Genomic DNA, 14881 nt, shown 5'->3' on the forward strand with positions numbered 1-14881 from the left:
ATTCTCCTGAGAAAGTCAGAGCCGGGGTAACCTCCAGGCCACAACTCATTCAGCAAATGTTTACTGAGCAGTGTCTATGGCCCAAAGGGCACTGGACCAAAAGCCACCAAGGAACTCACAACACAGGGACACTGAAAGGCTAGCAAATAAACTGAGCAAAGGCAACGGGGCAGCAATGGAGCCCGATGAGTGGGACCTCAGGGGAGGAGCCAGAGAGTGACAAAACTTTTGGTGCAGGCAAGTATAGCCAAGATTGTCGGGAGAAATATCAATAACCTCAGATACGCAGATGACACCACCCTTATGGCAGAAAGTGAAGAGGAACTAAAGAGCCTCTTGATGAAACTTAAAAAGGAGAGTGAAAAGCTGGCTTAAAGGTCAACATTCAGAAAACTAAGATCATGGCATCCGGTCCCATCACCTCATGGCAAATAGATGGGGAAACAGTGGAAACGGTGACAGACTCTTTTCTTGGGCTCCAAAATCACTGCAGGTGGTGACGGCAGCCATGAAATTAAGAGACACTTGCTCCTTGGAAGAAAAGCTGTAACAAACTTAAGACAGCATATTAAAAAGCAGAGACATCATTTTGCCAACAAAGGTCCGTCTAGTCAAAGCTATCATTTTTCCAGTAGTCATGTATGGATGTGAGAGTTGGACCATAAAGAAAGCTGAGCGCCAAAGAGCGGATGCTTTTGAACTGTGTGTTGGAGAAGACTCCCAAGAGTCCCCTGGACTGCAAGGAGATCAAACCACTCAATCCTAAAGGAAATCAGTCCTGAATATTCATTGGAGGACTGATGCTGAAGCTGAAACTCCAATACTTGGGCCACCTGATGTGAAGAACTGACTCATAAAAGGCCCTGATGCTGGGAAGATTGAAGGCAGGAGAAGGGGATGACAGAGGATGAGATGGTTGGAGAGCATCGCTGACTTGATGGACATGAGTTTGAGCAAGCTCCGGGAGTTGGTGATGGACAGGGAGGCCTGGTGTGCTGCAGTCCATGGGGTCACAAAGAGTCAGACACACTGAGCGACTGCCTGAAGCGCACCCATCACAGGCGCAGTGACGGGCCACAAGCAGGAGGGCCCTGAAGATGCCCCAGCCTCCAGCCTATGACTTCCGTGAAGAGTCCATCGACGCCATGCCAGAGAAAGGGCTCCATCCAGGACTGCAGGGACAGCCTCCCAACCCAGCCTGCATAGCCCTTGCCCCACCTCCCCTCCAGTTCCTGTGAGAACAGAGCCTCCTCCTGCCCACACTACCGCTGGTCCCTCCTCCTGACTTCTCTCCATGCCTACCCTTTGCGTGGGTAACCCCTGCTCGTCCTGAACACTGTCACTCAGCTCCCAGCCATGCTCCATCACGGCCCCTGGTCCCCCTCCCAGCACTTCAGCTGTGCTGTACACGCCTGTTCACTGATCTACTGATCTCAAACCAGGAGCTCCTTGGGGGCAACACTGCTGTGGATGGCCAGAGCCCCAGCCTGGATGGGTGAGGACTGTGGGATTCAGCATCTGAGAACAAGTAAAGTGAGAAAAGGAGGAGAAAAAGAAAAAAAGTAGAGCTAGGATTGAGTCAGTGGAAAAACTAGAGAAAAAAGAGAGGGCAGGAGAGAGAGAGGGAAAAGGACTGGCATGCTCCCCACACCAAATCCTGACAAGCTGGTGTGCCATCTGCAGTGCAGGGCAGCGCTGGGACCCACGTCCCTCAGAGGATGCACAGGGGCTGCAAAAATGACCTTCCTGGCCGCCCCGCTCAACCCAGGTGCACTGACGGAAGGCTCTTGGCAAGCAGGTACTGACCTGGAGCTGGGGGTGCTCTGCTTGGCCGGGGGTGTGCCAGGGCCCTCGTCCTGCTCCATCAGTGGGTCAATGACAGAGGGATGCTCTGGGGTGGTGGCACCGCTGCCCTGGAGGGTGGAGTGAATGCCAACGGGGTCCAGGTGGGAGCTGGGGACAGAGGACAGGAAGAATACGGAATGGCAGGCAGCTGCCCAGAGCCATCCCGCTGTGGTGGTGCTGGGCTCTGGGATGTGAACGAAGACCAGGTCATACAGCTCTATGATCTGAGCCCTGAGAAGAGCAAGTGCCTTGGCAGCTTGGACTCAGTTGTCCACCTGCATGATCTGCCTGTCCTCAACTTGAGGGCAAACGGTGAGCCTGAGGACACATGAATCCGCTGCTCCCCTTTCCTGTGTCTGAGCATCTCAGCCCCTCCCCTGCACCACGGGGGCACTTCTCTCTCTCTGCTTACCTGTCCTGCAACCTGCAGCACAAAGGCAGGTGTCTGGCGTCTGCCCACAGACAGGGGTCGGACCGCTCAATGTGAGGATCCACCTCAGGCCTCAGTGCCTGGCTACCACACACAGGTGCCGGGGCATCCTGCTTCACAGGGTGCCTGGCCACCTGTTTCCACACCCCATTTCAGGAGGGGAAACCCTCCCTTGATATGTCTCTTCTCCAGAGCCCAAGGCTGCTCAACTCTCCTCTCATGGCAGCAGAATCCCCAGAGCTTGCAGCTGCATGTGGTTTCCTCGGAGCAAGCCACACACCTGCGGCCTCCACTTGTCCTCCCACAGCCCGACGCCCCCTCGGAGGCCCAGGACCTCACCTGGACCGGGAGTGGCTGCTGAGCTGGCGCATGTGCGGGTTGTACTGGGCCAGAATGGTGATGGTGTCGCACTGCTGCCCGATGATGAGCCGGGCCTGCTGCTCTGTGGCGCTCCGCAGGTTGATGCCATTGAACTAGGAAACACGGAGAACGGGCTCAGCAAGGAGAGAAGAGGGCACGGAGGAGGTCCTGGGACTCAGAAAGGGAAGAGGGGAGGGAGAGAAGGGCGGCTTCCCGCTCACCTCAAGTAACTGGTCCCCATACTCAAGGCCAGCCTGGTGAGCGATGCTCCCCCCGGTCACCTTGGAGACGTAGACGCCGCCCTTCTCCCCACTCACGATGGAGATGCCCAGCGGCTCCGAGCCCTTCTGCAGCTTCACATGGCGTGGCTCCTCCACGTAGGGCCTTGGAAGAGAGCCAACGGTTTTGGGGACTCAGACTCAAAGGGAAGGTCTGGGGAGGGTCTGAGGTCAGGCATGCATTCGCTATGCAGAGAGGGCCAGGGAACGTGGACGCTCCTATGACGACACAGCTGGATGGGCACACGATGAAGTCCACCCTCACACAGTGGTGATGCACAACCCATGCACCACACAACACATGCAATACAAACACGACCCCCAAGGTGGACACAGAGGCATCAGTCCCAAAGTCACAGAGTGGTCCGTGTGAACTATAAGCACTGATATATGCAGGGAAAGGGCACGCAGGCTTCCACGACAGGAGAGGAATGGCCTCACGATGTGCAATTTACAAACCTCCAGTGGGGTCTCAGACGCCCTCGGAGGAAAAGAAGTGCTTTCTGGGATGATGTTTACCCCCAAAGGGACAATGTGAAATATCAGTTTTTATATTTACCAGTACACAGGGTGATGTAAATTGATCATGAGATTAAGCTGCTGCAAATCCGAGGCATTTAAAAGGGGTCGGGGAGGCTGGGAGCAAGGTGACACCATGCACTCGCTGGCCCCAGGCTGCCACCCACCGCCCTGTGGGAATGAGGGGCATGGGGGCTGGGGTGGGGCCCTGCTGTCGGGCCAACCTCAGACTCCTCAGCGAGGAGGACCTGGGCCTGGCAGCCGCAGGCAATCTCAGGAGGGATCTGTGGTGGTGGAGGCATCTGGAAGGTGCAAAGGGTTAGAAAGAAGAGAGGGGTGATTGGAGGAGGAAGACAACCACAGAGGCCTGGAACGTAACAGACAAGACAGCTGCATGACACTGAGCCGCCAGGACCGCGCTGCACGCAGCCTGAGCTCCAAGCAGAGCACCATCCCCCAGACCCCCCTCCTCCAGAGCACATGGGTTGGTGTGAATCCACGGGTTGGTGTGAATCCACGTGTAGAAGGGCAGGTGGGCAGCGGGGAGCCCTTTTTGAGGTAATCCTTCCTTTTTAACCTCCTGAATGATTTAAACTTTTATAATATGCAGAGTTTTGTCAAAATAATAAAGCTTCTTTGTAAAAGAGGTTCGTAAAGTATACTTAATATTACAAATAGCTTGAAACATAACATTAAGGAGGAAATGTTTACATATATAAAATAAAACGCATTTACACTGTAAATGTAATACTTGTGTGTGTGCGCATGTACACGCACACACACACGCGCGCACGCACACACACACACACACACACACACACACACACCCAAAAGGTTAAATAACAGCAATTGAATCTCTGGTTGATGATCAGTGGTCCCCAACCTTTTCGGCACCAGGGATCAATCTCATGGAAGACAATTTATCCACGAACCAGGGTTGGAGAAGATGGTTTTGGAATGATTCAAATGGATTACATTTATTATGCACATTATTTCTTATCTACTGCCACCACTGATCTGACAGGAGGTACTGGTCTGAGGCCCAGATGTTGGGGACCCCTGAATTATGCAACCTTTTTTCTTTCTAAATCCTCCCATCTCCCCCAACCCTGGTCCATGGAAAAATTGTCTTCCATGAAATATATCCCTGGTGCTGAAGAGGCTGGGGACCGCTGATCAGAGATTCAATTGCCGTTACTTTCTACTTTTCCAGTTTACCCAGTTTTCAATAATGATAGTGTATTTTAGACTTAAGAAAAGAGGGACTATTTTTAATGAGTAATCCGTCCTTCAGCCAGGTCACACACGTTAAACTTGATGTCATTTAAGCAACCATGAAGGCAGGCGTCATTGACACACACACGCGCTCACACACATCGGTTCTGTGGTGCCCTGCAGAGGAAGCGAAGGGGATGTCCGACTGCATGTGACAAGGCCCCTTCTGATTCTAAGGAATCCACTTTACTGGGGGGAAGATCTTGTTCCCTCAAAGACCTGAGCTGGAGTTCAGTAAAACCACACACCCAGCCTATACCTCTTCAGGGCCAGTGTGTGCTCCCGTCTGCACAACGCAGGTGAGGCTGTCGTGAACACATCCATACAAGCTGCGCCTGACCCCCGGGGGCCTGCTGGCGGTTGCAGCACAGGCTGCTCTCCAGCTCACACTCGCTAGGCGTGCTGCCTCACAAGCTCAGACTGTCAAGCCAGGTGAGGTTTTCTTAATGACAGGCCCAGCCAGCAGCATCGTTTCTATGGCTCATAGCTACAGGGCCCTCGGTTTTTTGGACTGAAGTGGAGGAGACTAGCTCTAGTCCTTGGTCGTTCAGTTGTGTCTGACTCTTTATGACCCTGTGGACTGTAGCCCACAAGGCTCCTCTGTCCATGGTATTTCCCAGGCAAGAATACTGGAGTGTGTTGCCGTTGCCTTCTCCAGGGCATCTTCTCGACCCAGGGACTGAACCTGCGTCTCCTGCGCTGAAGGCAGATTCTTTACTATCTGAGCCACCAGGGGAGCTGCAGTCCTTGCAAGTAATTAAATAAAGGTAAGTTTGAGCTTAATCCTATCTCCCACTAGCATCTGGAGAGAACCCTTTAAATAGAAATCCGAGCTGGTGAATCCCACTCTGAAGAACAACTGAAGCGGATGAGGAGCCTGCAGAGTTTGTGCAGGGAGGGATGGCCCTGAGAAGAGGCACGTCTGGAGGGACAGCTGCTTTTCAAAATGAACCAATAAATGACTAAGTTGTACGTGTATGCGTCATACACTTTTTTTCCTACGTGTGTTTTATCTCACAATAGGCTTGGGGGGCAGAGGTCAAGCAATGCAGCTATGTTCTGGGGTCAAAAAGCAAAGGATAAGAATGAGTCTGATTCTAATTAGGGTAGGTTGATCACTAACCAAGTGAGCACAGACAGACTACTCCAACTTCCCAACTTCAGTTTCCTCCCCTTAAATGGGGTCAGTGATGACGCTGCTGATCACGGGGTTACACGAGGATTGCACAACTTACTGTGTGGACAGTGCTTGAACAAGGGCCTGGGAGGTAGTGAATGGCATCACTCCATCACAATGTCAGATCGACACCAGCATCACTTGCTGGAGACCCCACCTCCGCCTGCGGGCACTCAGTGTAAGAGCTCACCCTGCCTCCCCGGCCAGCCAGGTGCGCCCCTCCTCCTGCATCAGGAGCGCACAGGACTCCCTCATGATGTCCTGCAGCAAGACACCAGCGAATGCAAGGCGACCCAAGCTGCAGCGGCCTCGCTGGAGGTCAACTCTGTGGGCCCTCCCCAAGCCCCGGCACCTCCCAGGACTCAGCGCTGGCCCACTGCAGGGGCGCCCGTCCCCCGGGCCTGCTCACCTGTCCTTCCTGCGCTCCCCGGGGGCAGCAGGGTTGACAGCAATCCTGGGCAACGTGGCGGCTGAGGTCTGGGACTGGCTACAGGAGGACAGGCCTTCGACGCTGAGGGGAGACTGCGGGGGCGTGCTGCACTCCGAGTGCGACAGTGAGCCTGCGGGGCGGGCGGGTGCGGGCCAGATGGCCCAGACACACAGCCATGAGCACAGGTGCCTGAGGCCTGCCGTGCCCGCATTTACTGATGGCGGAGGTGGTGGGGGAGCTGCGAGCGGTGCCCAGAGCCCCCGCCCTGAGGACGGAGGGGCCAGCAGGGGAGGGAAGCGCTGAGGAAGACCTCACCTCTGTCAGAGCCCACGACAGACCGCGGGTATCTCGGCGTCGATGGGATTTTAATGCGTTCTGCCTTGAACTGCAAATTGCTGGACGACCCTGTGGCTCCACAAGAAGACAAAAGTTTAGGCCTGCGACTGAACAGCGCCCCTCCCTCCCTCCCCACCACCCTAGGAGTCAGGAAAGACACACGGTTACACAGAAGTAAGCGGGCCCGGCCATTTGTCCCTGGGGGTGCCTCAACGTGGGACCGTCAGGGAAAGCAGACGCTCAGTCCCCAGCATGTGAATAATCTGTGCAGGGGGAGGCTGCCGCAGAACGGTATCAAGTCTGGCTCCAGCCCCGAGCAGACGGTAACCCAGGTGACAGAGGTCACTGTGGCCTTGTCTCCACAAGGCTGGAAGCAGCCCCACATGAGTGCCCTTCTGGGATAACTGTCAGGCTCGACTCCAGGTGGCATTCTCTGAACAGCGACGCAACATCCCCCAGAATGACCTCAGGGTAGTGAGCAGGGCTCCTGGGCTAGAGGTCATCAGAGCAACTGCATGGCCACCGTGGGAAGCTGCAGGAAGGCCACAGGAAAGGGCTCTGGGTGCAGAATGGAGTCAGCCTCGGCCCCAGGTCAGGAGAGGGGCCACCAGGAGGTCTGGGCATGAGGGTGTGGATGCAAAGGAAGGCTAGTGCCTGCTCCGGCGAGAAGGCTCCAGTAGCGTACTTACCGAGGCGGGCGCTGGAGGGCAGGGAGTTGGACCCGTGGGAGGCTCTCATGTCAGAGCAGTCGCTGCAGGCCCTGGGGCTCAGGTCCAGGCTGAGGCGGCCCTGGTGCTGGACACTGTGTGAGAAGCAGACAGGGGAGGAGCTCGGGAGGAAGACCAGGATGGGACCAAGTGACTGGCTTTCCCGAGGCCCTCTGCCAGCTCAAAGCAACCCAGAAGCCACTCCCGGGCAGCTGAGGACAGTGACCACCCACAGCCATGCACAGAGGGCCCTGCAAGCCCCGGGCCAGGACCAGGCAGAAGGGACTGCAGAAGGCCTGAATCCTGCAGAAGGTGGGCAGGGCGAAGCTGGAAGGCACCGAGGACAGAGTCCTGCACCTCCCTCAGGAAAGCCCTCCCAGGAGACTGGAGAGCGGAGGGCGGGGAGACGACATAGCCCAGGTCAGGGCTGGCCTGCGGGGAGGCCCAACAGGGACCTCCTCTAGCTGTGAGACTCCATCTCGTCAGTGCTTGCAGCCTTCCAGTGGTCTTCACTGCACTCAGGATAAAACCCTACAGGGTTTGTGCCTTCCTCCTGACTCACCATCTCTTTCCCAGGCTCTCCTACTCTGTCCCTCGAGCCCATCACCTCTGTCTCAGACACCTGGGCTGCAGCACCCACGGCCCTCCTTCCCAGAAGCTCCTCCCCAAGTCCTGTGCGACTGGCCTCTTCTTGCCCCTCTGGTCATGGCAGCATCCCCCTGCATGGGGTCCTCCCCACGGCCCAATCTAACTTCTCACAGCCTAATCTGTTGACATTTTAGGGTCTTCAAGGTCACTCAGCACCATCTGATCTGAGTGGTTCTGTTCTCTTTTTTTTTTTTTTTTTTTACACCCGCCCCCCACCCCCACCACTTGAACACAAATGCCATAGGAGAGGAAGTTTATCTGCTTAATTTTCCACTATAAAGAACTATCACAGTCCGTGGCATGTAGTAGATGATCAACTAAAATCTTAAAATCTGTCAAGTAACTGAAGCAATGAGTGATCTTGCATCAATCTATTCAGTTTTTAAGGCTCCATTCTCATCTATCAAACCAAGACAGTTAAGAGTAAGGTTGCTATAGCAATCAAGTGAGATGATGCTTATAAACGTACGAGCATACTGCCTGGCACTCAGTTATCACCTGCCATCACTACCATCTTCCTAAAATACCTTTTCAAGCTCCGTGCTGGTAAATGAAGAGAGCGACCTTAAAGTTTACTTTCCCTGGGGTCCCAGTGCTACTCTACCAAGTCCCTTCCCCATACAGAGCCCTTCTGCGTACAGTGGCTTTAGCCCAGGTAGGCTGGGATGGCTGGGGTTCAGGGAAGCATGGGTGGCCTCACATACCTGGGATGCAGCCCGTGGGAGCCAACCTCTCTGGGGATGGGTGGAGAGCTGCAAGGGCCGACCCTGTGGCTGCGCACGGTGTAGATGGGGTTCCTCAGGACGGAGCTCACAGTGCTCGGGGCCATACTCCGGGGCACCGTGCCTGGAAACGGGTGGGGTGAGACATCTGCCCCGCAACACCCAGCTAGCCCCGGACCTATGCAAGCATCTGGCCCTTCTCCATCATAAAGCAGGAGAACTCTCCTCAATGCTGCCTATTTCCCAGACTGCCATGGACAGAAAACGCTCTGAAAAGCTAAAAAATGTCACTGATACAAGACGAAACACTCGAGGTAGGTCAGCAACTGCTAAATCTTTTGGACTGCTCTGTTGAGGACATGCAGCAGCTCCCTGAAACGACCGTCTCCACTCTCCCTGAGGCCGGGTGGCCTTGTGAGCCCACCCACGTCGACCCTCCTCCCCAGCCCTGCCCTGCCAGCTCACCCACAGACGCCCTGCTGGGGTAGCACGGAGGGTTGCTGTGCCGGCTGGAATGTCCAGGAGAGTAAGGGGCCCACTCCTGGACATCTGGGGAGAGCTCTCCACTGGCCGGGGTGCACTTCTGCTCCTGCAGAACCAAAGGCAAGAGGTAGTGGCTGGAAACAGGGAAACACACGGGCACCGGCAAGCAATTTCTGTCCTTTACGACCTAGCTTCTCCCACTTGGACACATGCAGTGACACCTGGGAGAGTTCCTAGCTCGTTATTCATTCATGTTGTCTTAACACATCTGGAAGAGTAGAACTTCCTTCAAAAATACTTTGGAAGAAAACCACAGAGAAAGAATCTGTTCTTTCAAAGAAACAGATTTTGTGTATAGAAAGTAGAACACATGTATGCCTCAGGCGCAAGTCTATAACAACTCCACATGACTTGCCCAGCCACGTGAAGCTCTGTGTCTGCCCAGAGAAGCATAGATTTGTTCTCCTGCTCATAGCCATCTCTCCCTCCTAGAAATGACCACAGCACCTGCAAAAACTCACCTGTCCTGCTGCCAGCTAACAGATTCACATGTGCTATATTGTCTCCCTAGGCTCTTCAAGGTAGGTCCCTACCACCCAGTTCCATTGTAAAAGTTCAAAAGCTTCTTGCTAGATAAGCAAACCACAGCCCACACCCAAGATGGTGCTCCTCTCCTGGCATCATGTTACCACCATCATGCAAGCCTCAGGGGACATTCCAGTCTCCTAAGGGAGTCTGCTTCCTGTTGGCATCTACTCACTACCCCCACCCCCAGGCAGGTGCTGAGAGCTAAAATAGAGGAGCCAGGGTTAAGCCTGAGCTGGGGGACACCGGTACAGGCGAGCACGGGCCTCTTCATGGAGTGCTCACAGCCCACTGCCCCACCCTCCTCCAGCTGGCCCTAATCCACCCCGGGTCAAGCACCACCTCCAGGAATTGAGCAGGGATCACGACTGGAGCGAGCTTAGGCCGAATGATGGGCGCGGACTTGGGCCGGCGGCGCTTCTGCCCCAGCTCCTCTACCTTCTGGGAGGTGAGGTCCTCGTCACAGGACTTCTTGGCTGGCAGGTAGGAAGAGTCCCTGTCCCCTTCAGGGCAGTAACTTGAAGCGATGCGGACCCTGGCCTTGCGAGGGGGTGAGGCGTGCATGGGATCCCCAGGGTCCATGTCAGGGGGCAGGGCGCTCGGGGGGCTGGTGGACGGGGAGCTGCCCACCAGAGTGGCCTCTGACTCAGAACTGGTTTCCAGCTTGTGCTGGAACTTAATGGAGTCACCCCTCCTGGGAGGTTTTGGGGGCGTCAGAGGTCCCACCCTCTTGGATGGCAAGGGGGAATGGGCAGGCCCAGAGCCTGGGAGCAAGTAGTCTATTTTGGGGGGCGTCTGGGGGCGTTTGAAAGTGTTTGGGTCAAAGATAGATTTTCTTTGCTTTGGCTTCCTGTAAACAGAGAGCTTCTCGGGCCCCGCCACGGAGCTGAGCACAGCCTTGGGCCAGGTCCCACCGCTGTGGGCGTTGTCAGGCTCTGCCTTGTCCAGGGGGGCCTCCGCCGCCCCACAGGGGCCCACCTCAGTCTCGAAGGGCAGCAGCGGCCGCCGGCTGCGCATATCTGCCGGCCCATAGCCACGCTCCCCCGAGGCATCCGAGCGGAAGGAGCTCAGGCTGCGCTCAGACGCGCTGGGACAAGCCTGGGGAGAGACGGAGAAGGGTCCCCCGGGGAACGGCTTGTGCAGGAAGGAGCTGCTGCCTCCGGGGGGGCCCAACTCCTTCCTGTCTTCCAGCTTGTCCGCGTAGAAGATGTCTGTCTGCGTGGAGTTGTTGTGCTGCATCAAATTCCGTTTATTCTGAGCCTGGACCTCTGGGCCATGGGCTCGGTAGCTCAGCATCTTATCAGAGTCCTTGATGTTTTCAAAGATATTCTGGCCGCTCCACGAGGTGCTCTGAGGGAACACCTAAGTAGGGGGTTGCAAAGGAGTGAGGAAGAGAGCGGGTGAGACGACAGGACCTGGAGCTGTCACCAAAAAACATCCCTGGAGGTAAAGCCATGGTAGGGAATGGGCCACACACACCCCAAAGTCGGACAGACGGACAGGTGTACAGGTGCACGCCTCGCCGTGGGTGAGGCCTGCTTACAGCCTGGCCACTATGAACCCACATGAGAGACACAAAGTTCCCTGGTTTGAGCGTTTTCTGAAATCATTTGTACTGTGTTCTGCCTAATTTTTTAAATGATTAAACAAAAATGTAAAAACTTCATTCTTAAAGATATTTCTTACAGTATGCCAAGGCAATGGCATATTATTCAGCGATAAAAAGAAACAACCCATCAGGCCACGAGAAGACACTCAGGGAACCTTAAATGCATATTACGAACTGAAAGAAGCCAATCTGAAAATGCTACAGAGTCCAGCTATATGACATTTTGGAAAACACAAAACTACAAAGATAGTAAAAAGATCAGAGGCTGCCAAAGGTTACAGGGGAGGAGGGGAATGGATAGGTGAAGCCCAGAGGATCTTCAGAGCAGTTAGATTATTCTCTACGGTAGTGTGCTGGTGGATATATGTCCTTATACACTTGTCCCAACCCACAGAACGTTCTCCAAAAGCGAATCCTCATGTCAACTGAACACTTCAGTTAATACTAATGTATGAATACTGGCTCATCAGTGGCAACAAATGTACCCCCACTGACACAAAATGAACAGGAGAAACAGAGTGGATAATATGAGAACTCTCTGTACTAACATAACTTTTCTATAAACCCAAAACTGCTCCCCTAAAAGTCTATTAATTTTTAAATAATACTTTAAAATATCTCTTAATGAAGTAGATGAGCCTATTTCCAGCCTTCTTAGAAAAGTTGACAGGAAAGCACATCAAATGCCCTTAAATCCATTTAGATTCAACAATATTTTGCCAAATTGTCTATACCTATTTACCCTGCAGAACATTTGCAAATAAGTTACAAATATTATGACATTTCACCCTAACAACTTCAACATGCCTTTCCCGCAAATGAAGCCATTCTCCTATATAATCTCAACACCATTATCATACCCAGGAAAAGTAAAAATTTCCTAAGATCACCTAATTATCCAGTCCAGATCCAAATATCCTTCAGAGCTGGGTTGTTTGTTTGTTTTTGGTTTTTAAACCAGGATCCAGTCAGGGTTAGTGTACACCCTAGACTTAGAAATCAAGACTTTTTCCCCAAGGATCCCAGTGATGTGGAAAAGCAGCTCAGGTACACGGAGCTGAGGCTCTGCCCGCCCCAGACAGAGAGAGCAGAGCCAGTGCAGAGTGGGGCCCTTACCTTCAGGAGGGACAGGGTCAGGGAGTCCTGGCAGCTCCGCAGCAGAGACTCACACTCATTCAGAGACTTGTTGTCCAGTGCAATGCCATTGATCTAGAGCCAACAAAGAGCCCATCAGGCTCGTGCCAGGCCAGGGGTTCTGCCCAGCTGCTGACCCATGCTGGACAGTGGGCCTGGTTATGTAAGGTGCCCATGTCTGGAGCTGGCAAAGGAGAGAAAGCCCCTCGCCAGTAAGGCCCTCAAAGTCCAGTTATGGGGCTTCTGAAGCAAATGAAATACACAGCCTTAAGAGTGCTCTGAGGATGGGACTTGTCTGGCTGGGACCAGAATTCCAGGGGTCCCAGGGAGCATCCCACCCCTGCTGCTTCCTGCTGTGTGATGCTGGACCACGGTTCAGAACTCCTTCACACGCAAAAAGGAAGAAAAACATGTTTGACCCCCGAGGAGTGGGAGGAGACTGAAAATGAGATCACGGTGTGGGAGACCACAGAGGAACCACGTGACACCAAGTATCATCACAAAGACTCCTACAACCCCATACACCTAAGTCTCTGGCCACATCCCTCTCAGACTCATTCCAATCCTTTTTAAAAGTGTATACCCAGTAGATGACCAGTGATATGGGGTAGTGCTCTTGATGGAGCACTCCTCGGCATCACGGACCATTCCATCAGCACAGCCAACCACGTGAGAGCTCACAGCATAAAGCCAAGTGAAAAAGGCCATCTCAAATGGGCACATACTCTAAATTCTACTTACACAATATCCTCCAAATGACAGAATTATGGAGCTGGAGAACAAATTAGTTGCCAGAGTTATGACAGGGGGTGGGGGGTGGAACATGCTGAGGACTGTGGAGGTTAATATAAAGGGTAATTCATTTTGAAGTATGACAGAAATCAAACCAATATTGTAAAGCAATCATCAATCAATTAAAAGACAGAATTACAAAAACAAATAAATAAATGTTAACATGAGGGAGATCTTTGCAGTATTGGACAGTTCTATATCTTGGTTTTTTTCCCTTAATCTAAAATGTGATAGAACAACAGAAATCTATGCATAGACCCTGTGCCCGCATCTACTGTCTGGTTTTGATACCACAGTTACATAAGACGCAGCCAACTGCCATAACTAGAGGATGCGGATACAGGACCACCTTTCTGTATTATCTTTGCAACTTTTTAAATATTACTTAATATCACAACTGAATTATCTCAGCAATTATCTGAAAATCAAAACTTAAAAATATATATTCAGAGTGATTATCTTGGAGTGGTAGATTAATTTTTTTGGTTTTTATCTTGGGACGGTAGATTAATTTGGTTGGTTTTGTTTTTCTTTATAACTTTCCTACATCTTAAAAATTTTCACAATGGCCATATTGCTTTCAAACTCTAGCTTGCCCCCAAATCTGAAAAAACACTGGCAAAGATGTGACATAACAAGCTACCCCAAACACTGAAGATGAGACTGAAAAGGCCACAGCTTCCTTGGAGCACATGGAGAAAGGTCACGTCACAGGATAAATGCTTACAGCCTATGATCCAGCAATTCCACCCCCTAGAACTACACCCCATGGCAAGACACAGCAGTGGCCACGCAGCACTGCTATAGAAGCAAAAATGTCCTGACCGTGCATCAGGGGACTGGCTCAACAACCACTACAGAACATGAAGTTTATTGAAAAGACCAGATTTAAAGATGTAAATCTGGAAGAACCTCAAGGCATGCTGTTAAAAATAAAAAGCAAGGTTAGCAGTAGCACACTATATTATGACCACATCTGAAGTTTAAAAAAAAAGAGTGGGAGCTTAAACTGTAAGATTATAAACATGTGTTGCTTCAAAAAAATAAAGTGGGAGATATAAGTTTTGAGTGTTTTGGAGAGAAAAACACAATGAATTGTTAAAAGTGGTTGCCATCAGGGTGGGAACTGGGAGACAGGGAGTCTAGAACTGGGGAAAGAGTTCCCAAGACTTACAGCCACGATCCTGTCTCCCACGGCAAGGGACCCCTCCTTGGCAGCCGGGCTTCCAGGCACCACGGCGGCAGCATACACTCCATTCTCGAGACTGATGCCACTGTCTGCAAACCACAGAGGCCCACAGTTAACCCCCACCAGGGTCAAACGGCCCTCTGGCTGTCTCCCCTCATCTTTGTGAGATCAACTTATAAAAGGGACGTTGGCAGACTATGAACTATCCATCTCAGCACCCCAACCAGGTCAGACCATCCAGGGGCCTGATCATGCCTGGTCTAGTGAATCAAACAGTCAGTCACAGCAAGACACAAGACCCAGATGGTCCCCTGGCGGGAAGCACACACACTGTGATACCTTGTTCTGGGAATAAGGTACGC

The 14881-nt window shown here is 52.7% G+C and overlaps 1 protein-coding gene across 6 annotated transcripts in view; it reads right to left on the bottom strand.

The window, feature by feature from the left end:
• Window positions 1-14881, bottom strand: part of DLG5 (discs large MAGUK scaffold protein 5) — a 120464-nt gene that overhangs the window by 11897 nt on the left and 93686 nt on the right. For 2 of the 6 annotated variants that reach the window (XM_044942343.2, XM_044942342.2), the window contains 12 exons: window positions 14505-14608; window positions 12521-12613; window positions 10138-11157; window positions 9193-9316; window positions 8710-8851; window positions 7340-7452; window positions 6630-6719; window positions 6294-6444; window positions 3657-3734; window positions 2857-3019; window positions 2615-2748; window positions 1807-1953 (listed from right to left, as the gene is read on the bottom strand). In XM_044942343.2, coding sequence (XP_044798278.1) covers window positions 1807-1953; window positions 2615-2748; window positions 2857-3019; window positions 3657-3734; window positions 6294-6444; window positions 6630-6719; window positions 7340-7452; window positions 8710-8851; window positions 9193-9316; window positions 10138-11157; window positions 12521-12613; window positions 14505-14608 — 2359 coding nt within the window. The remainder of the gene's footprint in view (window positions 1-1806; window positions 1954-2614; window positions 2749-2856; window positions 3020-3656; window positions 3735-6293; window positions 6445-6629; window positions 6720-7339; window positions 7453-8709; window positions 8852-9192; window positions 9317-10137; window positions 11158-12520; window positions 12614-14504; window positions 14609-14881) is intronic. The other 4 variants (XM_044942345.2, XM_006056938.4, XM_044942344.2 and 1 more) reach the window with 3 other exon arrangements.

Source organism: Bubalus bubalis, chromosome 4 (genome assembly GCF_019923935.1).
Source record: "Bubalus bubalis isolate 160015118507 breed Murrah chromosome 4, NDDB_SH_1, whole genome shotgun sequence".
Lineage (NCBI taxonomy): Eukaryota > Metazoa > Chordata > Mammalia > Artiodactyla > Bovidae > Bubalus > Bubalus bubalis.